The 24,336-nt window shown below is 40.1% G+C and overlaps 1 protein-coding gene and 1 long non-coding RNA gene across 2 annotated transcripts; both read left to right on the top strand.

The window, feature by feature from the left end:
* The first annotated feature begins 17,251 nt into the window (after positions 1-17,251).
* On the top strand, positions 17,252-20,228 carry LOC142166529 (uncharacterized). The gene is made up of 4 exons (XR_012696939.1): positions 17,252-17,531; positions 18,513-18,600; positions 19,058-19,142; positions 20,068-20,228. It is a non-coding gene; the product is annotated as an uncharacterized LOC142166529 (long non-coding RNA).
* Positions 20,229-22,380: 2,152 nt separating this feature from the next.
* Positions 22,381-23,765, top strand: LOC107832293 (E3 ubiquitin-protein ligase CIP8-like). The gene has a single exon (XM_016660111.2). It carries the CDS (start codon positions 22,430-22,432, stop codon positions 23,570-23,572), a length of 1,143 nt encoding a protein of 380 aa, XP_016515597.2. The 5' UTR covers positions 22,381-22,429; the 3' UTR covers positions 23,573-23,765.
* Positions 23,766-24,336: the final 571 nt, after the last annotated feature.

Below are 24,336 nucleotides of genomic sequence, written 5' to 3'. Positions count from 1 at the left end.
TATGCCATTATTGGCTTGTTATAGCGCTTGGGCTGAAAGAGCCCCTCCGAAGTCTACACAACCCCAGTGAGCACGGATGATATTATTGAGGGATGGATTTTCTTGGACATGGATTTGTCTGAAGTATTTGATATTTGGAGATGGATTTCTCCATAGGGTTGGATTGCAGTTTTTCCTTGGTACTTGGAAGTATCAGGGAAGTATATTGGTGGGATGGAATGAAAAAAGGATATAGCGGAGCTTGTTGCTCAGTGTCCTAACTGTCAGCAGGTATGAGCATCAAGAACCCGATGGGTTATTGCAGGCTATGGAGATTACAACATGGAAATGGGGAGTAATCAATATGGATTTCATCATAGGCTTACCTCGTGCCCAGTGTAAGTTCGATTCGATATGGGTGATTGTTGATAGGCTTACAAAGTTAGCCCATTTTCTGCTCGTTAGAACTACATATTCCTTAGAGAATTATGCAAGGCTTTATATTAAGGAGATAGTACGACTGCATGGTGTCCCTATATCTATTATCTCAGATAGAGGAGCTCAATTTACAGCTAACTTCTGGAGGTCCTTCCAAAAAGGATTGGGGACTCAAGTTAGACTTAGTACAACATTTCACCCCTAGCATACTATTCAGACACTAGAGGATATGTAACGAGCTTGTGTAATAGATTTCAAAGGTAGCCGGGATGATCATCTACCGCTTATTGAGTTCGTATATAATGATAGCTATTATTCCAGTATTCAGATGGCTCCATATGAAGCTCTTTACGGACGGAAGTGTAGGTCACCTATAGGGAGGTTTGATGTTGGAGAATCTAGATTACATAGGACAGACCTGGTTCAGCAAGCCATAGAAAAAGTAAAGCTTATTCGGGATCGATTATTGACAGCTCAAAGTCGTCAGAACTCATATTCTGACGTGCTACGACAAGATTTAGAGTTCGGGGTTGATAACTGGGTATTCTTAGAGGTGTCAACTATGAAGGGTGTGATGAGGTTTGGCAAGAAATGCAAATTTATCCCATGATATATTGGGCCTTATAGGATCATTCGGAGAGTGGTCAAAGTAGCTTATGAGTTAGAATTTCCCTCGGAGTTGGAGCCTGTCCATCTGTTTTTTTTTTCACATATCTATGTTACAGAAGTACATTGACGATTCTACTCGAGATGATGTACAGATTACATAGGACTTGTCATATGAGGAAATTCCGGTTGCCATCCTAGACCGACAAATATGCAAGCTACGGAATAAGGAGGTAGGCTCTATGAAAGTACTTTGGAGGAACAATAATGTGGAAGAAATGACTTGGGAGGTCGAGGAAGACATGAAGTCTAGATATCCCTACTTATTTCCTCCTCCAGAGAAGGGTTCGACTGAGACGTCATAACCATAAGGTACGTGTATAAATTCTTGTGTTGGTTATTGTCGTTGGTCATGTGAGGCCATTATCGTTATTCATAATTATGGTCCTGTGTGGAGTTGGGTTATTAAGCTTTTATGAGGAGAGTTGGTAGTAGTGTTTTTACAAGGGCGACCCTTCCAAATTTATATAGATCACGGGGAGTTGAACATTCGAGGACGAATGTTTCTAAGGGGGGGAGGATGTTACATCTCGCGTTTTCGTACGTTAAAAGTTTCGTCTTCAGTTAATTGACATAGACTCGGGGACGATATTATCGTGAGGTTAATGTATTACTTCATACCAGCTTTGTAAACTCTATTCTTAGAAACTCATGATTTGTGCCAGCAATCCTTGGGGAATGTATAAAATTCAGTTAACTTCTCTATTTAATGGTTTTATTGACTTTATTGGAATTGGATAGTTATTAGTTTGCTTACTTAGCTGATTGGGTTAGGTACTATCACGACTAGTGAATTCTGGGTCGTGACAAAGGATGAGTACAACGGATAGATTCCAATCCCTAAGATAAGAAGGCTCCAAGAAGAGTGCAACATTCTGGTCACAATGCTGATGGGTCAAAATTCATGGTGCACTCCGGAGTATTATGTCTGGGATTGTATGTTAATGGACTGCATGGCATTCTTCTTGTCACTAGGCTGCACAAAAGCAGTAAACATCATGCTCAGTTGAGCAGGTTTAGTGAAAACCTTCTGCATTTTCTGGTTAGTCAGCATTTTAGGCTCTCTTGGTTGCCTCTGGGGGATATCTTCTTCCACCAATTTGGAATTTTATTTTCAACTGTCTGAAATTCCACTTGATGTCTCCTATGTTATAAGCCATTGTGTGCCCAAGACTGCATGTGCACCTCCCAGTGGCATGACTAGCATGTCAGCTCTAAACTCCATTCCCTGCATTTTCTATGCTATTCCTGCACTCATGAAAGAGTTGTGTACTTTACTCCTATTGGCAACTGCCATAGAGAAAGAAGGGATTCCTTCCAACCTGCACCCCAGTCTTTAGTTGTTTCCAGGTCCATGAAGTTGTGAGCAGATCATGAATCTATCAGCACTTGAACCATTCTCCCTTTTATTCCCCCCCCCCTCCCCTTTTCCGTTATCGTCCTATTATCATATGTACCATCCAAACCATGGACTAACATTTGAGGACTTAGAGCTAACTAATCACTAGTCTCTTCCTCTCCAAAAGAACTTGTTACTTCACTCCTCTTCTTCCTCCTCAACCTCTAAGATGTAAAGCTATTTTCTTTCCTTGCAACTGTGACCTGGAACATATTTTTTATCACACTAAAAGCATAATCCATTGACCCTTTGTTAATCCATCTCAGCTCCAGTTAGTCTCCTTGACCCTCTCACCAGAGGTTTCCCTTGTGAACCAGAAAATTTCCCTCCTTCATTGTATTTAGTCCCCTCATTGTATTTACTTCCCCTACCCCCTATGAATCCTCACGAGTTTGGATTCCAAGACGAGTTTGGGGTTGGAAATAAAGGTCTAAAACTCCTAACTAATGGGTAACTTTGTGCCTTCTGTAATTTTAAAGAATGCTCAGCTAATTTGACCAAGCTATAGGCCTTCATTAAGGTTCTTGGTCCCAACATCCTGGCTTGAACCTCAATCTATGGTTTCAACTCTTTCAAAATAATAGTTGATAGAATACTCCTCCAATAATTCTACCTCATCCAGTAATGCATCAAATTGATCTAGGAACTCTTGAACAATCCCCGTTTGTTTTGACTCAATCAGCTCGGACATAGGGTCATCATATAAAGTGTGCCCAAATCGAAAATGTAATGGTCTCACATAATCATTCCAACTGATTAATCCTCTACCTACTCGTGACTTTATCAAAACCTTGTGCCATTGTAAAGCCCTACATTCCATGTTAATTGCGACAATTATAACCTTGTTTTATCTGGAGTTACCCTCAAAATCAAAGAATTTCTCACTTTTATTAGATCTTAGATTTCTTTTTGTTACATGTTTGTGCCTCCTCTGCCTCCGCCGGAGCTGCAACTTCTGGCATGGTGGCTAATTCTGATACTGACTATTAGCAGTCAGATTTTCTAGCAGCCGATGAATCTTCTCCAAGGCGTCTCCATGCCTTTCACCTTGCTCACGAATGTGTTCCCTAATTTCAGCCATTTCCCCACAGAGTTCACCATTTCTTGTCATCTCCGGCATGATTACTGGCCAATAATCAACTGCGCTTTGATATCAATGTAATTTGTTCGGTAAAGAACACCCAAATTGTAAACCTAAGGAGCAGTCTCCAATTACTCCTGAACAGTATAGCAATTGAGAAGAATCGAGAGAGAGAGAGAGAGAGAGAGAGAGAGAGAGAGAGAGAGAGATTATTTCATAAGAATCAAGTCAATGAATCCCAATTACAGAGGAAAGGATATTATATAAAGCTAATTCTCCTAACCACCAATAACTAACCTCTAACAGCTTTTATTCCACATAACTAACTATTTTGCCACCAATAACTAATTGATCCCCCCATCTTTTCTTTTGTACACTTAGGTCCCCATATTAAATTAACATATAACAGTTGCAAACTTAATTATGCATTGACGGCATAAATTGATTCAGTACATCCAATAGAATGGTGTCTTGCTTGTAATTTTAATTATTTTTTTGCAATAGGTTTTTCTAGTCTTTTTTCCAGTGGGATTCAGCTATTGTAGAGTTATTTTTATTGAAGAATCAATCTTAACGTGACAAAGAGTAAGAAATTTAAGGGGTTGTGTGAAGCTTAAACTAGGTCTAAGGGGTTATTCGGTATAATGGTGGGATATTCCATGAGGTGGAATATCCTATGGGATTAGTTATCCCACCTTCTATATGGGATAACTAATCTCACCATTTAGTATAAAAGTTGTCCCTGAATTAGTTAATAATACCCCAAACAAACATAGGAAAAAGTTAATACCAAATTTTATCTCGGTATTATTATCTTTATCCCATGTACCAAACGACCTTACGTTTGGCGAGATATACTCCATTTATGTTCTAGATGGGTAGAGTTTCTTAGATAAAGTATCTAAAAGAATTGGATTCTATGTCCTCTCATTTTTTTCTCCTATCGCTCAACCGAATTTGAATACGTAATATATATTCGAAAGATTAGATTGGTTAATTGTTGAAAGGCGCAAAAGATGAATTAGAATCTAGAGGGGTTGAAATAGACAAGTTTCTGCTCAGATCCAAAGATATAGAATCTGATATTCTCTCATTTCTTTGTCTTTTTTTTCATTACGAATTTCTCTAGCCCTTTCTATATGCTTTTCTAGAATCCATCCAAGTAATGTGCGTTGTACAAACTACAAAGTTCATGATGCAAAACGCATTTGACTCATCCTATTGGTATGTTAAGAATTTTAAAAGAACGAAGTTCTTTTCTGTTTATTAGGAGTTTAACATTTAGCAATAGAGAGTAGCAAATAAGTTGATCTGCAATAACAAAACAATAAGCTGGTTATATCAAGTTGGTATAGTAACAAGTGCATATACGATATGACCTAAAAAAAGTGCACATACAATAAATAAGTAAAGGAACTTTTTGCTCATAATTCTAATCTACTTTTGTCGAAACAAAGTTTACACAAATTTTCAGCAAAGATTAGTGATTATTTAAAATGTTAATTCTAACTTGTTCGGACTATAGGATAGTAACACTTGTTCTTTCAACAAAGATTAGTGGCATTATTGTAACTGAAAAGTCACTTTACTTTATTTTTAACGGAAAAGTTACTATATTTTGCCTATTATAACTAAAAAGTTACTATATTTTACCAATTGTAATTGAAAAACCATTCTATACTTTCAGGGGACATTTCTTGTTTCTTTTTGCTAATATGAAATTTTTATTCCCAATCTAACCATTTAAAAAATTAAAAGTATCCATTAAAATCATCTATTGTCACTCCATCATCCGACTCGCCAGACCCTCTCTCCCTTTATAAGAAAACAAAATAATATAAGCCACACTCGATTAAAATAAAATGGTGCAAGCATATGTATATGAAATGCCTTTACGATGTGGTGTTTCATCAAATTGTTTGGTTTGTTACTTTATAAAATTATTTAGCTATTTACTCATGACTTGTAGAACCTCTAACTAGATGAGTACAGTTGATTCCCAGAAAGAGGCATAATTGATTGATATATATGTCATGTATATATTCAGCAATAGCAGGAGGCTTCGCAAGAAAAGATAGTAGAATCAAACAGCAGCGTAGTCTAGTTTATTATTTATATTAGCCCACAAAGAGATACTCCATATCTTTTTCTAATAGGAGTGTTACTAATTCCATTTTGAATTTGTTATTACTTTTATAGATATATAGATATATAGCCAAGAAATAAATGCTAATAATTTGCACCATTTTGTTTTAACCGAGTGGGGCTTGTTTTATGTTTTTTCTTAAAAATTAAAAAGAGAAAGGTCTAGCAAATCAGATCATAGAGTGGGTCGGTAAATGACTTTTAATTTTATAAATGATTGGGTTAAAATAAAAATACCACATCAACAAAAAGCAATCGAAGATAAAGTGATTTTCCATTACAAAGCAAAGTAAAATAAGTTTTTAACTATATAATAAGTGAAACACTCTTGGACGACCAAGGGTACTTTCGATATTATACATTTATTAAGGGATAATTTCGTAATTTTGTCCTCTTAAGTGCTACACTGAGACTTCCCAGCCTCATTTGAGCATCACGTGGATTTATATTTTCCCTACCCTTTTTTCCTTTTCTCTCCATCTGAATGTAAGATTTTCAGTTTCCCATCTCCTTCTGCTTCAATGTCTCTCTTCCTGGTGAGTTTTTTTCTTCCTCCTCTTTCTTTATTTTTTGCTTAGTTTTATGTTTTAGTAGTTTGATTTCTCTTTAATTTTATCTTTTACTTAAATTGTAATTATCCGACCGGCCGTTTCATGAGTTACCACTATGTTTCCCCCATTTCCGCTTCTTATTTCCTTATTCAGCGGTATTATGTATTATCGGGTTGGTTGGCTCGGGTTCGGAGAGGTTTTGATAAGGTTTGAGACACTTAGTCTCTTTTGAGTAATCTTAAGTTGGAAAAGTTAACCGGATATTGACTTATGTGAAAAAGGGCTTGGATGTGAATTTCGATGGTTCGGATAACATCAAGAGATGATTTGGGACTTAGGAGTGTGATCGGAACATACTTTGGAGGCTCGTAGTAGGTTTAGGCTTGAATTGGCGGAATTTGGTATTTTTGAGTTTTCCGGTTGATAGGTGAGATTTTGATATAGGAGTCGGAATGGAATTCTGGAAGTTGTAGTAGCTCTGTGGTGTCATTTAGGATGTGTGTTCAAAATTTCAAGTCATTCGGACGTGGTTTGATAGTCTTTTGATCAAAAGCGTAATTCGGAAGATTTTGGAACCTTAGGCTTAAATCCGATGTGTTTTGGTTGATTTGATGTTGTTTGAAGTATTTTGAAGATTGGTATAAGTTTGAAAAGTGGTATCTGACACAGTTGTGATTTTGGTTGAGGTTCCGAGGGCCTCGGGGTGATTTCGGATGGTTGGCGGAAAGATAGGAATTGGGAAATGGCAGTTGAAGCTGAGTCTGCTATCATAACCTCACCTACGGCTAGGGGACTGCAGGTGCGGGCTCGCAGAAGCGCCAATGGGTCGCAGATGCGGAGAAGGGCCATGGAAGCTGGAACCGCAGAAGCGGCAATTTGAGCGCACCTGCGGTATCGCAGGTGCGGGAGATCGATCGTAGATGCGGCGACTGGGTTTTAAGTGAGGACCGCATATGCGGTGTCTCGGACCATATAAGCGGGACCGCAGAACGGTAATGGGACCGTGGTGCGAAAAGCCCGGGTCAGAAGGTTTAAAAAATTCCCTTCGCGAATTTTGAGTTATTCTACACCATTTCCTACGGGTTTGAGCTTGAGGGGGCTATTCGAAGAGGGATTTCATAGAGGTAAGGTTTTTGGACCCTAAACTCGATTCTATGGTGTTATTTCACTGATTTGGCTTGAAAATTAATGAAAATTAAGAGTTAGAAATTTGGAAACTAGGGCTTGTAATTGGAGACCTAGAATTTGGGATTTGAGGGGTCGTTTATGGTTGGATTTTGATGCTCCTGATATGAATGAACTTGGGGAGTGATAAGGAGTCTATTGATGTAATTTTTGTTGGATTCCGAGACATGGGCCCGGGGGTCGGGTTTGGCTAATTTTGGGATTTGTGTTGTAATTTGATTTCTTTCGAGTAGGCTTTGTTTTCTTAGTATATTTTGATGGTTTTGCACTGATTTTGGTTAGATTTGGAGCATCTGGAGGTCGATTCGAGAGGCAAGGGCATCACGGGCTAGAGTTTGGACCGAATAGAGGTGAGTAATGATTGTAAATGTTGTCCTGAGGGTATGAAACCTCGAATTTTACATCGTTGTACTATATTGAGGTGACGCACACGTTGGATGACGAGCGTGGAGTCGTGCACTGTTGGGGAGTGTGACTTAGTCTGCCTCGAATGACTATTTTACTGTGCATTTGATTGAAAATTATTTCCTATCATTATGTTTTGGGCTGAATGCCATATTTGGGCCTCGTGCCAACTATTTTGGACCCTTAGGGGATTTTACCACTATTCCTCACTGTTTTGACTTCATACTTGTACTCAGTCGTGTTATATTCTACTATTATTATAACTCAGCCATGTTTACTCTATTTTGACATCTTAAATGATATTTTGAGCTGAGCATCATATTTTATTGTGCTCGAGTGGCTTTTAGAGATTTCTGACTTAGTAGGGCCGAGGACCTGTGTTGTGAGGTTATTATGTGATCGGGCTGCGCGCTGTAACGGTATTGAACTGATTCATGATTATGAGGCTGAGCGCCTGAGTTGTACGCCACAAGGTGGATTGATATGAGGTCGAGAGCCTATTGATTATGTCACAAGATGGCTTAATATTGCGCTTGGGCCGTAAGGGGCCCCTCCCGATTCTGTACACTTCTAGTGAGCGCGGGTACCCAGTGTTATATGTGATATAGCCCAAGGGGCTGATGTTGTTCCATGTTATTGCCCGAAGGGCTGATCCTATTGATGGTATGCCCAAGGGGCTGATTTTATGTGTTTACCTTTTCTTGCTACTTTTCATTCACTTGTTTAACTGTTAAGAGATGTTTAAAATAAGCTTATACTGAACTAATGTGTTTTATGATATTTCACTATTTTGTTGCTTTGCAAAGGTTTTTCACTGTCTCTTTATAGCATTTTGCTGTGATTTTACGTGTTTTTCTTATCGCTCAGCCTTCATTTATTTTTATTACTCACTGAGCTGGCGTACTCACATTGCTCCCTGCACCTTGTGTGCATATTCAGGAGCTTCGGGCCCTGCTAGCAAGGGTTGATTGCTTCCAGCTGACCGTGCGGAGATCACTAGGTAGTTGTTCAGCGTTCGCAGCCCAGTGCTTCTCCTTCCTATCTTTATCTTCTTTTGTACTGAATTGTAGTAAACTATTTAGTCTTTTTCGTACTCTTAGACTTATGTTAGATGCTCATGACTGGTGACATCCCGATGTTGGGTTGTGTTTGTTTCCGCAAATTGTACTATTTCACTGTTCTTTTGGGATTTAATCATGTTAATGACTTAAATTGAATTATTATAGTTGTTTAATGAATTGGGTGTTGTGTTGGCTGGCCTTGTTTCACGATAGGCGCCATCACGATCGGGTCTGGGTTTAGGGTCGTGACAAGTTGGTATCAGAGCCTAGGTTACATAGGTCTCACGAGTCATGAGCAGGTTTAGTAGAGTCTCGCAGATTGGTACAGAGACATCTGTATTTATCCTCAGGAGGCTGCAAAACCTTTAGGAAAAACTCCGTATTCTTGAAATTCTTGTCATGCGAATCTGTTGATCCGAGTACTAAACTTCTGTTATTTTATCTCTCACAGATGGTGAGGACACGTGCTACCGGTCAGGATGGACGACCACCAGTATCACCAGCTATGGCCACTAGAGGCCGAGGACGCAGTCGAGGTCACGGTAGGGGAAAGGGTGTAGCCCGCACAGCAGCTAGGGCAGCACCTCCATATCCACCACCCACCCCAATTCAGGATCAGGTCCCAGTTGTGGATGCTCCAGCAGCACCAGTTGTGCCCATTGTAATTCGGGTCTTCAGGAGGCCCTGGTTCTGATTCTATCAGTATGCACTGGCTTAGCTCAAGTGGCCTCAGTTACTACTGCCGCAACTACTTCTCAAGCTGGAGGAGGCACTCAGACTCCCTCCGCTCGCACACCTGAGCAGGTCATGCAGGGACTTCAGACACCGGGGGCACCTCCAGCCCAGCCGGTTGCAGCTGCTCAGGACTATGTAGCTCTTGCCATGCCAGAGGACGAGCATTGCAAGTTGGAGAGGTTTGGTAGACTTTAGCCTCTAACTTTCAGTGGTGCAGAGGGCAAAGATGCCCAGGGTTTATTGGACAAGTGTTAGAGGATTCTTTATACAACGGGTATTCTAGAGACCAACGGGGTTGGTTTCACTACTTTTCAATTTTTTGGAGCTGCCTTCACTTGGTGGGAGGCTTATGAGAGGCGTAGGCCTGTTGGTGTAGCACCCCTTACCTGGCAGTAGTTCTCTATTCTCTTCATAGAGAAGTATGTACCACAATCTCGTAGAAAGGAGCTGCACAGGCAGTTTGAGTGGTTACGTCAGGGGGATTTGACTATGACGCAGTATGAGATGAGGTTCTCAAAGTTAGCTTGTCATGCTGTTTGGTTGGTTCCGACAGATAGAGAGAAGATTAGGAGGTTCGTTGATGGCCTCACTTATCAACTTCGTATTCTCATGATCAGGGAGAGGGTGTCTGATACTACTTTTGAGGAGGTTGTAGACAATACTCGTGAGATTGAGTGAGTTCATCGCCAGGAGCGAGATGAGAGGGAGACCAAAAGGCCTCGAGGATCTGGTAGTTATGGTGGTGCTCCTTCGAGGGGTCAGTTTCAGCACGACAGAGGTCGTCCATTCGAACATGCTTAGTCATCTCACCTAGGCTATCGTGGGGCGTCATCGGGTCATGGTTCTCATAGCTCTCATCAGGGCCATTCACTTAGTGTCCTTCCAGCTCAGAGTTCCTCCCGTGCTCCATCAGTTCAGGGCTCTTCTATGCCATGTGCATCTGCTAGTCATTCCGGTGCTAGGGGTTCCCTTCAGTCCATCTCCAGCACCTGGGAGCTGCTATGAGTGTGGAGATATGGGTTATATGTGGAGGCAGTGTCCTCGTTGTCTTAGGGGTTCATCTCAGCAGAGAAGCCAACCATCGGCTTCAGTGCCAGTTACTTCACCACCACCTACCTAGTCATCTAGAGGTGGAAGTCAGTCAGCTAGGGGTCGCCCTAGAGGGGAAGGTCGATCAGGTGGCGGTCAGGCCTATTTCTATGCACTCCCAGCAAGACCCAATGTTATTGCTTTAGACGTCGTGATCACAGGTATCGTCTCAGTCTGTCGCAGAGATGCCTCTGTATTATTTGATCCCGGTTCCACTTATTCTTATGTGTCATCATACTTTGCTCGTTATTTGGATACGCCCCGTGAGTCTCTTGTTTCATTTGTTCGTGTATCCACTCCGGTGGGCAATACTGTTATTGTAGACCACGTGTACCTGTCTTGTATAGTGACTATTGGGGGTCTAGAGACCCGAGTTGATCTTTTGTTGTTATGTATGGTAGACTTCGACGTTATATTGTGCATGGATTGGCTATCTCCGTGTCACACTATTTTGGACTGTCATGCTAAGACAATGACATTGTCTATGCCGGGTGTGCCACGGATTGAGTGGCGAGGTTCGACTGATTATGTTCCCAGTAGGGTAATTTCATTCTTGAAGACCCAACGTATGGTTAGGAAGGGTTGTCTTTCATATCTAGCCTTTGTAAGGGATGTCGGTGCAGAGACACCTAGTATTGATTCTGTTTCTGTTGTGAGGGAGTTTCCCCATGTGTTTCCTGTAAACCTGTCAGGCATGCCACCGGACAGGAATATTAATTTTGGTATTGACCTGGTGCCGGGCACTCCGCCTATTTCTATTCCATCGTATCGTATGGCACCAGCGGAGTTGAAGGAGTTAAAGGAGCAGCTTCAGGAACTCCTTGATAAGGGGTTCATTCGGCCTAGTGTGTCGCCTTGGGGTGCACCGGTCCTATTTGTGAAGAAGAAGGATGGCACGATCAGGATGTGCATTGATTACAGGTAGTTGAACAAACTAACAATTAAGAACAAGTATCATTTGCCTTGTATTGATGATTTGTTTGACCAGCTTCAGGGAGCGAGAGTGTTCTCCAAGATTGATCTCCGTTCAAGTTATCACCAGTTAAAGATCAGGGACTCAGATATTCTTAAGATGGCTTTTAGGACCCGATATGGCCATTATGAGTTCTTGGTGATATCTTTTGGGTTGACCAATGCCCCTGCAGCGTTCATGCATTTGATGAATAACGTGTTTCAACCCTATCTTGACTCATTTGTCATAGTTTTCATTGATGATATTCTGGTGTATTCGCATAGTCAGAAAGAGCACGCAGAGCATTTGAGAGTTGTGTTGCAGAGATTGATGGAGGAGAAGCTTTATGCAAAGTTCTCCAAGTGTGAGTTTTGGCTCAGTTCAATGGCTTTCTTGGGGCACATGGTGTCCAGCGAGGGTATTCAGGTTGATCCGAAGAAGATAGAGGCAGTTCAGAGTTGGCCCAGACCGTTCTCAGCCACAAAAATTCATAGCTTTCTTGGTTTGGCGGGCTATTACAGCCGGTTTGTTCAGGGATTCTCATCTATTGCATCGCCCTTGACCAAGTTGACTCAAAAGGGTGCTCTATTCAGGTGGTCGGATGAGTGTGAGGAGAGCTTTCAAAAGCTCAAGACTTCCTTGACCACAGCTCCAGTGTTAGTTTTTCCATCAACTTCAGGTTCATATACCTTGTATTGTGATGCTTCGAGAGTTGGTATCGGGTGTGTGTTGATATAAGAGGGTATAGTTATTGCTTATGCTTCTCGTTAGTTGAAGCCCCATGAGAAGAACTACCCTATTCATGATTTGGAGTTGGCTGCCATTGTTCACGCGTTGAAGATTTGGAGGCATTATTTGTATGGTGTGTCTTGTGAGGTGTTTACTGATCACCGTAGCTTCCAGCACTTGTTCAAGTAGAAGGATCTCAATTTAAGGCTGCGGAGATGGTTGGAGTTGCTAAAGGATTATGATATTACTATTTTTACCATCTGGGGAAGGCCAATATGGTGGCCGATGCCTTAAGTAGGAAGGTGGTGAGTATGGGGAGTTTGGCATATATTCCAGTTGGGGAGAGACCTCTTGCAGTTGATGTTCAGGCCTTGGCCAATCGGTTTGTGAGGTTGGATATTTCGGAGCCCATTCGGGTATTGGCTTGTGTGATTTCTCGGTCTTCCTTATATGATTGCATCAGAGAGCGCCAGTATGATGATCCTCATTTGCTTGTCCTTAAGGACAGAGTCCAACACGATGATGCCAGAGATATGACTATTGGTGATGATGGGGTGTTGAGGATGCAGGGCGGATATGTGTGCCCAATGTAGTTGGGCTTCGGGAGTTGATCCTAGAGGAGGCCCATAGCTCACGGTATTCCATTCATCCAGGCGCCGCAAAGATGTATCAGGTCTGAGATAGCATTATTGGTGGAGGAGAATGAAGAAGGACATTGTGGGATTTGTAGCTCGGTGTCTCAATTGTCAGCAGGTGAAATATGAGCATCAGAGACCGGGTGGCTTGCTTCAATAAATGGATATTCCAGAGTGGAAGTGAGAGCGGATCACCATGGACTTTGTAGTTAGGCTCCCATAGAATTTGAAGAAGGTTGATTCTATTTGGGTAATTGTGGATTGGCTGACCAAGTCTGCGCACTTCATTCCTGTGTGTACTACCTATTCGTCAGAGCGGTTGGCAGAGATCTATATCCGGAGATTGTTCATTTACATGGTGTCCCAGTTTCCATCATTTCAGATAGGGGCACTCAGTTTACTTCACAGTTTTGGAGGTCTGTGCAGCGAGAGTTGGGTACTCAGGTTAAGTTGAGCACAGCTTTTCACCCTCAGATGGACGGGCAGTCTGAGTGCACTATTCAGATATTGGAGGACATGTTCCGCACTTGTGTCATTGATTTTAGAGGGTCATAAAATTAGTTTCTATCGCTCTCAGAGTTTTCTTATAACAACAGCTACCAGTTGAGTATTCAGATGGCTCCATATGAGGCTTTGTATGGGAGGCGGTGTAGATCTCCAATTGGCTGGTTTGAGCCAGGTGAGGCTAGACTATTGGGTACAGACTTGGTGTAGGATGCTTTAGACAAGGTGAAGGTGATTCAGGAGAGACTTCGTACAACGCAGTCGAGACAAAAAGAGTTATGCTGACAGGAAGGTTCAAGATGTGTCCTACATGGTTGGTGAGAAGGTTCTGTTGAAGGTTTCACCCATGAAGGGTGTTATGAGATTTGGGAAGAAGGGTAAATCGAGTCCTCGATTCATTGGACCTTTTGAGGTGCTTCAGATGATTGGGGAGGTAGCTTATAAGCTTGCTTTGCCACCCAACTTGTCGAGTGTGTATCCAGTATTTCATGTTTCTATGCTCCGGAAGTATATTGGGGATCCGTCTCATGTTTTGGACTTCAGCACGGTAAAGTTAGATGATAATTTGACTTATGATGTGGAGCCAGTAGCTATTTTAGAGTGTCAGGTTCGAAGGTTGAGGTCAAAGGACATAGCTTCAGTGAAAGTGCAGTGGAGAGGTCGACCCGTGGAGGAGGCTACCTGGGAGACCGAGTGGGAGATGCAGAGCAGATATCCTCATCTATTTGAGGCTTCACGTATATTTCTTGACTCATTCGAGGACGAACATTTGTTTAAGAGGGGGAGGATGTAACGACCTGGCCAGTCGTTTCATGAGTTACCGCTTTGTTTCCCCTATTTCTGCTTCTTATTGCCTTGTTCAGTGGTATTATGTATTATCGGGTTGGTTGGCTCGGGTTCGGAGAGGTTTTGGTAAGGTTTGAGACACTTAGTCTCTTTTGAGTAAGCTTAAGTTGGAAAAGTCAACTGGATATTGACTTAAGTAAAAAGGGGCTCGGTTGTGAATTTCGATGGTTCAGATAGCTTCGGGAGATGATTTGGGATTTAGGAGTGTGATCGGAACGTGTTTTGGAGGCCCGTAGTAGGTTGAGGCTTGAATTGGTGGAATTTGGTATTTTGGTATTTTCTGGTTGATAGGTGAGATTTTGATATAGGGGTCAGAATGAAATTCCAGAAGTTGCAGTAGCTTCGTGGTGTCATTTGGGACATGTGTGCAAAATTTCAGGTCATTCGGACGTGGTTTAATAGACTTTTTGATCAAAAGCGTAATTCGAAATATTTTGGAACCTTAGGCTTGAATCCGATGTGTTTTGGTTAGTTGATATTGTTTGAGGTGTTTTGAAGATTGGTATAAGTTTGAATAGTGGTATATGACTCAGTTGTGCTTTTGGTTGAGGTCCCGGGGGCCTCGGAGTGATTTCGGATGGTTGGCGGAAAGTTAGGAATTGAGAAATGGCAGCTGAAGCTGAGTCTGCTGTCATAACCGCACTTGCGGCTAGGGGATCGCAGGTGCGGGCTCGCAGAAGCGCCAATGGGTCGCAGATGCGGAGAAGGGCCATGGGGGCTAGAACTGCAGAAACAGCAATTTAAGCGCACTTGCGGTATCGCAGGTGCGAGAGATCGATCGCAGATTTGGCGCCTGGGTTTTAAGTGAGGACCGTAGATGCGGTGTCTCGGACCGTATAAACGGGACCGCAGGAGCGGTAATGGGACCGCAGGTGTGAAAAGCCTAGGTTAGAAGGTATAAAAGATTTCCTTCGCGAATTTTGAGTTATTCTACACCATTTTCATACGAGTTTGAGCTTGAGGGAGCTATTTAAAGAGGGATTTCAAGGGGATTTCATAGAGGTAAGGTTTTTGGACCCTAAACTCGATTCTATGGTGTTATTTTACTGATTTGGCTTGAAAATTAATGGAAATTAAGGGTTAAAATTGGGAAACTATGGCTTGTAATTGGAGACCTAGAATTTGAGATTTGAGGGGTCATTTGTGGTTGGATTTTGATGCTCTTGATATGAATGAACTCGGGGAGTGATAGGGAGTCTATTGATGTAATTTTTTATTTGATTCTGAGATGTGGGCCCGGGGGTCGGGTTTGGCCAATTTCGAAATTTGTGTTGTAATTTGATTTCTTTCGAGTGGGCTTTGTTCCCTTAGCATATTTTGATGGTTTTGCACTGATTTTGGTTAGATTTGGAGCATCCGAAGGCCGATTCGAGAGGCAAGGGCACCACGGGCTAGAGTTTGGACCGGATAGAGGTGAGTAATGATTGTAAATATTATCCTGAGGGTATGAAACCCCAGATTTCACATCGTTGTGCTATATTGAGGTGGCGCACACGTTAGATGACGAGCGTGGAGTCATGCACTGTTGGGGATTGTGACTTAGTCTGCCTCGAATGACTGTTTTACTGCGTATTTGATTGAAAACCGTTTGCTTTAATCATGTTTTGGGCTGAATGCCATATTTGGGCCTCGTGCCAACTGTTTTGGACCCTTAGGGGATTTTTACCACTACTCCTCACTATTTTGACTTCATACTTGTGTGCAGTCATACTATATTCTACTGTTTTTATAACTCAGCCATGTTGACTCTATTTTGACATCTTAAAAGATATTTTGAGTTGAGCATCATATTTTACTGTGTCCGAGTGGCTTTTAGAGATTTTTGACTGAGTAGGGCCGAGGGTCTGTGTTGTGAGGTTATTATGGGATCGGGCAGCGCATCGCAGCGGTGGCTTGATATGAGGCCGAGAGCCTATTGATTATGCCACGAGATGGTTTAATATTCCGATTGGGCCATAAGGGACCCCTCCCGGAGTCTGTACACTCCCAGTGAGCACGGGTACCCAGTGTGATATGTGATATAGCTCGAGGGGCTGATGTTGTTCCATGTTATTGCCCGAGGGGTAGATCCTGTTGATGTTGTGCCCGGGGGGCTAATTTTATGTGTTTACCTTTTCTCGCTGCTTTTCATTCACTTGTTTAATTGTTAAGAGATGTTTAAAAAAAGCTTACACTGAACTAAGGTATTTTATGAGATTTCACTGTTTTGTTGCTTTGCAAAGGTTTTTCATTGTCTCTTTGTAGCATTTTGTTGTGATTTTACGTGTTTTTCTTATCGCTCAGCCTTCATTTATTTTTATTACTCACTGAGTTGGCGTACTCACATTTCTCCCTGCACCCTGTGTGCAGATTCAGGAGCTTCGGGCCCTGCTAGCAAGGGTTGATTGCTTCCAGCAGACCGTGCGGAGATCACTAGGTAGTTGCTCGGCGTTCGCAACCCAGTGCTTCTCCTTCCTATTTTTATCTTCTTTTGTACTGAATTGTAGTAGACTATTTAGTCTTTTCCATACTCTTAGACTTATGTTAGATGCTCATGACTGGTGACACCCTGATGTCGGGCTGTGTTTGTTTTCGCAAATTGTATTATTTTACTGTTCTTTTGGGATTTAATCATGTTATGACTTAAATTGAATTATTATAGATGTTTAAATGAATTGGGTATTGTGTCGGTTGGCCTTGTTTCACGATAGGCGTCATTACGATCGGGTTCGAGTTTTGGGTCGTGACATTAATGATACAAGGAAATGGACTCTTTGCATTTTTATCTGTTTTCTCAGCAATGCATGTGCCTGTTTTACAATATAATTTTGGATATCTCGAACTTTTGGGTAGTTTCTGGTCTTGAGTTATCTTTCGGTGAATCTTTTTGTTTTAGCTCTAATTTTTTTTTCACAATTTTTATTTTCAATCTTCCTATCTCTCTGCTTAGTCCTTTTTTATTTCAGATTTAGGATATGAAATATTTGCATACTTGATTACAACACATTCTTTTTATTTTCTATGGTTTGTCACCCCATCTTGGATATGCATGTTGTGATTTGTTACATTTATTGCACCTTCACATTGTACAGTAGTTGGAGCTGTTCGATGAACCGTATTTGATTTTGGTTTGTTGCTGCTACAAATACCGGGTGAGTTTTATTTTTCTCCCTTTTTTTGTCCGTTGATAGTTTTCCCCAAATTGTTTTACCTTGTGATATATGTTATACGTTTGTTCCAAAGAAATTGGTTTAGGAAGGGAGTATCATACTATCTTTACTACTGGAATTAAGCTGTACCGTAGGTACTACTATTATTTAGATTAAGTGACACTTAATTATAAAATATAAATAGTTATCTAAAAGGGGCAACTTGTAATATTGTGAATTGGGGTTTCTGGGTCTTTTAAATCGACAGGTCTTTTTGTTGCTATCAATAGGAGAAATCCTTGAAACGTGTCTTGTAAAGTTTCAATCTTGACTAGAATTTCAACTGATTTTGGGGTTTGAGAAAGCTTATGGAATCTTGCCTTTGTGGTTCTGACTTAAAATAGAACTTTCAAATTTTGAAAGAGAGGCCACTATGTACTACAGTAACCATTATCTATTAATCATTAATCACCAGCTTTGTTGGAGCGTGGAGATAAAGTAGCATATGCTCTTTCCTTAAGAACGATGAGAATGAGGCTTTACAATTGATATTTTCTATACCAAATAAGACTATTAGAGGTACTCCCACAAGATTTGCTTTGCTTCTATGATTATGCATTTGTTGGTCAGCTTGTGGTTTATAACATCTTATTGATAAATAATTAGTAGTAGTATTATAACATTTTAACTTGGCCAAACAACAAGAAAATGGGTAATGCTAACTCCATTTCACTCATAGAAAACAAATACATCAGAGGAATGAAATAAATAATAGAGTCAAATTAAACAAAAATGAGAAAGTGGAACTGAAACAAAGAGATTGTTTGTATTGCTTTTTCATCTGAAATCGAATTGAGAGCTTTTTTCTTGTTTTGTGTACCGTAACCTCTGCTGCTTTCCTCTTTTGATGGTGTATTCCATTAGAAGGATGCACGGTTTTGCCGTGATTGTAGTGTTAAAGTTTTCTGGTTAAATGGCTTTCAGATAGAGAGAAGTCCATTTCTTTCAAAGACATAATTTTTGGGACAGAACTGCCGAAGCTGACCGTCTTCTTGTTACCTGCCGTGATTGGGTAAGTTTTGGATTTTTCCTTTAATTTAACTTAAGTTTCTACGCGTATATTGCAGAAACGAAAAAAGCGTGTATACAAGATCCATCTTGATTCTCATAGATTTTATACATACTTCTGTTCTGTGTCCATATAGTCTCATCTTATATTTTATGTTTTCTGTATCAAAGATAAATCTACATTCTTTTGCAGTAGATATACGATTTTCTGTTGGATACTAAATGAAAATTTTCTTCCCCAGGCCTCTTGAGAAACAAAACGAATTATGGCCTAATTTGGTCTATCCCTAATCTGTTTAACATGTGAATATTAAGGAAACCAACAGTTCATAGTGTGATATTCTGAAATATTTCACTTGTATTATTAAGGAGTAATAAACAAAAACCTGCGATCATCGTGTTGTGGATTTTAGATGTTTTGAGTCTAATATGGGTGATTACTTGTTTTATTTTTTCCCCAGGTTGATAGAGCTATTCTTGAAAATTCGAAAAGACAAAGGCACACCTAAAATATGCTAGCATAACTTATGAAGACATACTTTGAAGGTAGTTTAGCTTAATTCTTTGTTTTTTGTGCCATTTGACTCTAGCACATAATAATTCATCATAATTATATTATGAAGACATAATATAATTCTTTGAAGGTTTTGATTATTCATGGAAAAAAAAAATTCCCCGTTATAGTCTTTTTGTTTTATATTTGGTGTTAAAGTCGTGGATGTCAAGTTCTTGCAACATAACGTACTTGTAGTCAGCTCTAATGATGATTCTTGTTTAATTTCTGGTAGATCTTAAAGTTAGTTACATATCGATGTGATAAATATCGTTTTACTCTCCTATATCATTAGCATTTTTGCAGCATTTTCATGGAGGTTTAAGTTTTTGTTTTTTTGTTTCAAATTGTAATTGTTGGAAAAATCTGAGTTATCATTCTTTTGAAATTTGTATTGCTTTAATGCGAAAATGGTTTCACCTTGGGAAAGGGGAGAAAAAAGAAGAGAGACTATGTAGATTTCATTGGTGTCGAGAAGATATGAAAAATGTGTAACTTTTTCCCAATTATAATGTATTAATATTGTTCTTGCAATTATCTACTGTTAGAGACGTTATTTTGTGGTATTGAATCCTGACATCTATAATAATTTATAGGAAACCTCGCTATTACATTTGCGGATAAACTTCGGTAGCACTTACCGGTCACTTTTGTCATGTACCAGTAGAATCAAGCTATATCATCATTTCCAAGAGGGAGAAGACGTGCCATGAATGTCATCTCATAAATGTAGTCGGGTCAAATTTGCATTAAGGAATAAAAAAACTTCAATTTTCTTTATCATAATAAGATTCTTTTCTCTTTGTGAATTGATATCCCTGTGTCTGTGTGTGTTCTCTGTTGCTATTGTGCGTTTGCCTATGCATACTTTAATCAACAATACTATGTCTTTGATCTTTTTCTCTATCTTCCTTGCAGTGTAGTAAAGAGAGTCTAAAGAAATATAGGAGGAGGAGGAACCAAAGGAAACCCTTAGCTACAAGTGGCTAACAATTTTTGACATGCAGAAAGAATAAAGTTTCAGCTGGCCTATATTGACTGTAACTCTGCCACGAATTGCTTAAACCATATTTTGTGGACCTTAATCTTTATTCTTAGGGATGGCAATTGGGGCGGGCTGGGCAGGGCGGGGCAGGGCAACCTTTGACCTACTAAGATTTTGACCCGCCCTGCCCATGTTTAGCCTTGTTTCAAAATTTTGCCCTTCCATGCCCTATTAAGCCCTGCCCCGTTTAGATTCATTTTTTTATATTTTTTTTTCATTTTCCAATAAATACTTTATCTTACCCGTATATTTATATAAATACCATATTTTACATCAACTATGCCAAAGAAAAACAAAGAACATCATCTTTGTTTTAAACCATCATCTTCGAAGATTAACGTGCTATTTGATTTTTAACCATCATCTTCGAAGATTAACTATGAGAAGATACATAATTTTTAACATGTATTGAAATATTGCAATTATATTTCAATATTTGTTGCAATTATATTTGTTTCAATATTTCAATATTTCAATTATATTGCAATTATATTTGTTTTTTAATTGTCAATATTTGTCTTTATAAATATTGATAATTAAGAAGGGACTTCGGCATTCTTTTTAAAATTTTATCACGAATTATAAATTGCGAACAATTAAAGTTGGCATTAGTAAATGTCACGGTTGAAAATCATACAACACATGGCTTCTCTCACTCTCAAGATAACGCATAGTATGTATACTTTGGATTGTCTATTTCTTTAATTGTAGCTTTCATGTTACATTCATTAATACGTAGAAAATTCTACCATCCTTTAAAAGTATTATTCCAAATTTGTGTCTGTGACATCCTCTAGCTACTTCAATATCAATTTATGAAAAGGAAGACATGAACAATGAAGTAAGCAAGGAGCTGACCTACAACATACCCTGTCCCATTTACATATTTCCCTGCCCTGCCCCGTTTACTGTTTGCCCTGCCCGCCCCGCCCCGCCCCGCCCCAATTGCCATCCTATTTATTCTCAGTGTCGGACCTCTTTTGTACAGAGATATTAGGCATACGCAGCATACGCAGCACAGGCACAAGCCATCTAGTTTATTTGGGGGAAATAAAGTAAAATAAGTTTTCAGTTTCAAAGGACAAAATAAAGTGACTTTCTTAAATAATTTTTATTAGTTTAGCTACCTTCAGAAAAAAATCAACTCTTATTATTTCTACAGCTTCCTGATAAAAAGAGAGCAAAATAAGAAGCTCCTCTCTTCTATAAATAGGGAGCTAAAACAATCCATTTTGTATAACAATCTCAAAAGAAATAAAATCTTTCATTCTCCCAAATTCTTTGGCTACATCTCTTATCTTGCATTGACGTTGGTTACAACATATAGAAAAAATTTATACATCAAAACTAATAATTGTTTATACTCTTTTTGTTTATAAAATTGTCTCAAATGCATTGCTTTATATTTATTTGTAGATTGGCTACGGGCAAATACCCTCTAATTAAAGCTACGAGAATACACAAAAGACACTAAGTGATGCACTAAAACTATTGTTAAAAATAAGGATAACACTCAAGCCACCTAGCACATTACCTTTATTCTCAATCTTCATGTTTTTTTATCTATAGTCATGTCCTCGGTAAATGAAGCAACGTTATATCTTGCCTAATCATCTATTTCCAATATTTCTTTGACCTGCCTTTACCTTTCCGTTAGACTTTCAATATCAATCTCTCACGCCTCACTCCTTACCTGTACATCTGTTTCATTTTGTACCTCAAAGAAGTGATTTCCAATGCATTAAAAATCATCATTTACTACTCCATCCGTTCACTTTTACTTGACACGTTTTGACGTTTACGCTCCTTAAGAAATAATAAATAAAGTGCGTAATTTACCATGATACTCATATTAATTGATGCATATTTATTGGATTTGAGAAAAATAATTTGAAATGAGTATAAATATTGTGGTATAAGAGGAAAAAAAACTTATTTTCTCTTGATATACGTAAAGTAATAAATAAATAAAAATTTATTTTTAGTGTACATGCAAAATAAAAGTAAACGGGATAGTATTAATTTTATACTTCCTAAAATAGAATAGTACTATATCTATCATTATCTATTCCCTTCCACTAAGTTATTAAGTCACTAACCTTTGGATCAACCAATAGTGATCATATCCAACGGCTATGATTAATATAAGAATCTTACCAATTAAACCACATAAATTCCCTCGATCTTTTCCTTCTTCCTCTTTCTGCTTTTCTCCCCCACTTTTGGTCTCCAACAATGGCCGAGACACCCATCTCAGTCCCTCCAGCTCCAACCGGGTCGGACCCTGATTACTGGTGCTACCAGTGTGACAAACGGGTTGCCGTTGAAACCCTACCCGATCTTCCTGATCTCATTTGCACCGACTGCAAGAACGGTTTCGTCGAGTCCATACCCTCACGCGCTGCTGTTTCCGTCACTCCGGTTACGGGTTCCGATCAGATTGATGATCCTTCTTTCGGCAACCAGTTCATCCAGGTCCTCCGGCTCATCGCTGAGGCAGCGCGTGACAACGACGCGCCCCCTCCCCCGCCATCTGAGCACGCTGATCATCATTCCGATGACGATTTCCTCCGTGTGGAGCTGAACGGTTGGGACGACGACGACGATGACGAGGAGCAGAACGAGAACGACATCGAGGTTAGAAATGTTGTTGACGAAGAGAATCGAGGGAATAGAAGCCAATCTGAGGACGAGGATGATGATGAAGAAGATGATGGAGGAGAAGATGATGATGTTGATGAGGATGAAGGAAACGAGAATCGCGGCGGCGGCGAAGAAGAGGATCTCCGGCGAAGGCGGCGGGAAGTGCTCCGTCTCCGACTCCGTGACTTTGCCGCCAGAGCCGCCAATCGGCGCAACCGGATTCTCGATTGGGCAGAGATTCTGATGGGACTTGAAGACCACTCGATTGAGCTCCGATTACAAGTTCCGGACGTTGAGGGCTACGTCGGAAACCCTGGGGACTACGTGGACGCGGCGGGTTACGAAGCTTTACTGCAAACCCTAGCTGAGAGCGATGGTAGCGGAAGGCGAGGAGCTCCACCAGCTTCCAAGAGTGCAATTGAGGGTCTTGTTACATTGGCGATCAAGGAAGAACAGGAAGTTATGGCATGTGCCATTTGCAAAGATGTAGTTAATGTGGGCGAAATGGCGAAGAAATTGCCCTGTGGTCATGGTTATCATGATGATTGTATAGTTCAGTGGTTGGGTTCGAGGAATTCTTGTCCAGTGTGTAGGTTTGAATTGCCTACAGATGATCCTGAATACGAAGAGGAGAGAAAGAAGCGAGGACTATGCATTAGCAGCAGTGGTTCTTCGAGCTCAGGGGAAGCGGCTGCCACTGCTGCTGTTAATGATGATAATGCTAGTTGCCTCTGATTGATGCTATTGTGGTAATATCAGCCATTGGCATACTTTTTAGCTTTATTCTTGCTTTTTTTTATCTTTTCCTTTTCTTAATTTTGAATGCTCTGGCGATTGTTTTTAATGTAATTTCACCCTCTCTCTCCCCTTGTATTGAATGTAATAATCTGTTTATCTTAATGCTGATATGAATTTTCTATTGCACAAATATCATTTTTACTCTATTATGTGGATAATTTTGTGAAAGCTAATTGAAATGGTGTCACATTGTGCAAAAAATAATGGAAAATTTTGGTGCACATTTGCATTGTTTTGCTGGAATCTTCACCAGACTATGTAATTGCTTAATGCTTTAAATATGTTTCTGGGGACTTGCGAATTGAGAAAGATCAGGATGAAACAAGATAGTGAAATTGGCTAGATAATCATTTGGAAAGATGATTAGCTATAGATCACATTTTAAAAGTTGAAGTTAATCCTTTCACGGTTGAAGTTTGCGGACTGATGCTGGTTTTATATTTAAACTTTCTTGAGATCAAAACTTGGAGCAATTTATTTGGAGGAAATGTATTGCCAGTGGAGTAGTGATATGGCTGGAGTTGGTAAGGATTCATCAAGGAGATGGGAAGTGTAAACTGAAAGGGTCTACGTCCACAAGTTTGTTTCCTTTAAGTTCTAAAAGTTGCTCTCATCAAAAACATTGTTGCTGGTGTATTGAGTTTAATCATTGGTGAACAGTCCAATTTTAGTAATGTTTTTGAGTTTTTTATGGCTGCTGG

This window comes from Nicotiana tabacum, chromosome 11 (genome assembly GCF_000715075.1).
Source record: "Nicotiana tabacum cultivar K326 chromosome 11, ASM71507v2, whole genome shotgun sequence".
Lineage (NCBI taxonomy): Eukaryota > Viridiplantae > Streptophyta > Magnoliopsida > Solanales > Solanaceae > Nicotiana > Nicotiana tabacum.
Note: the sequence above shows the minus strand (reverse complement) of the source record. Positions and strands in the feature narration are given on the sequence as shown.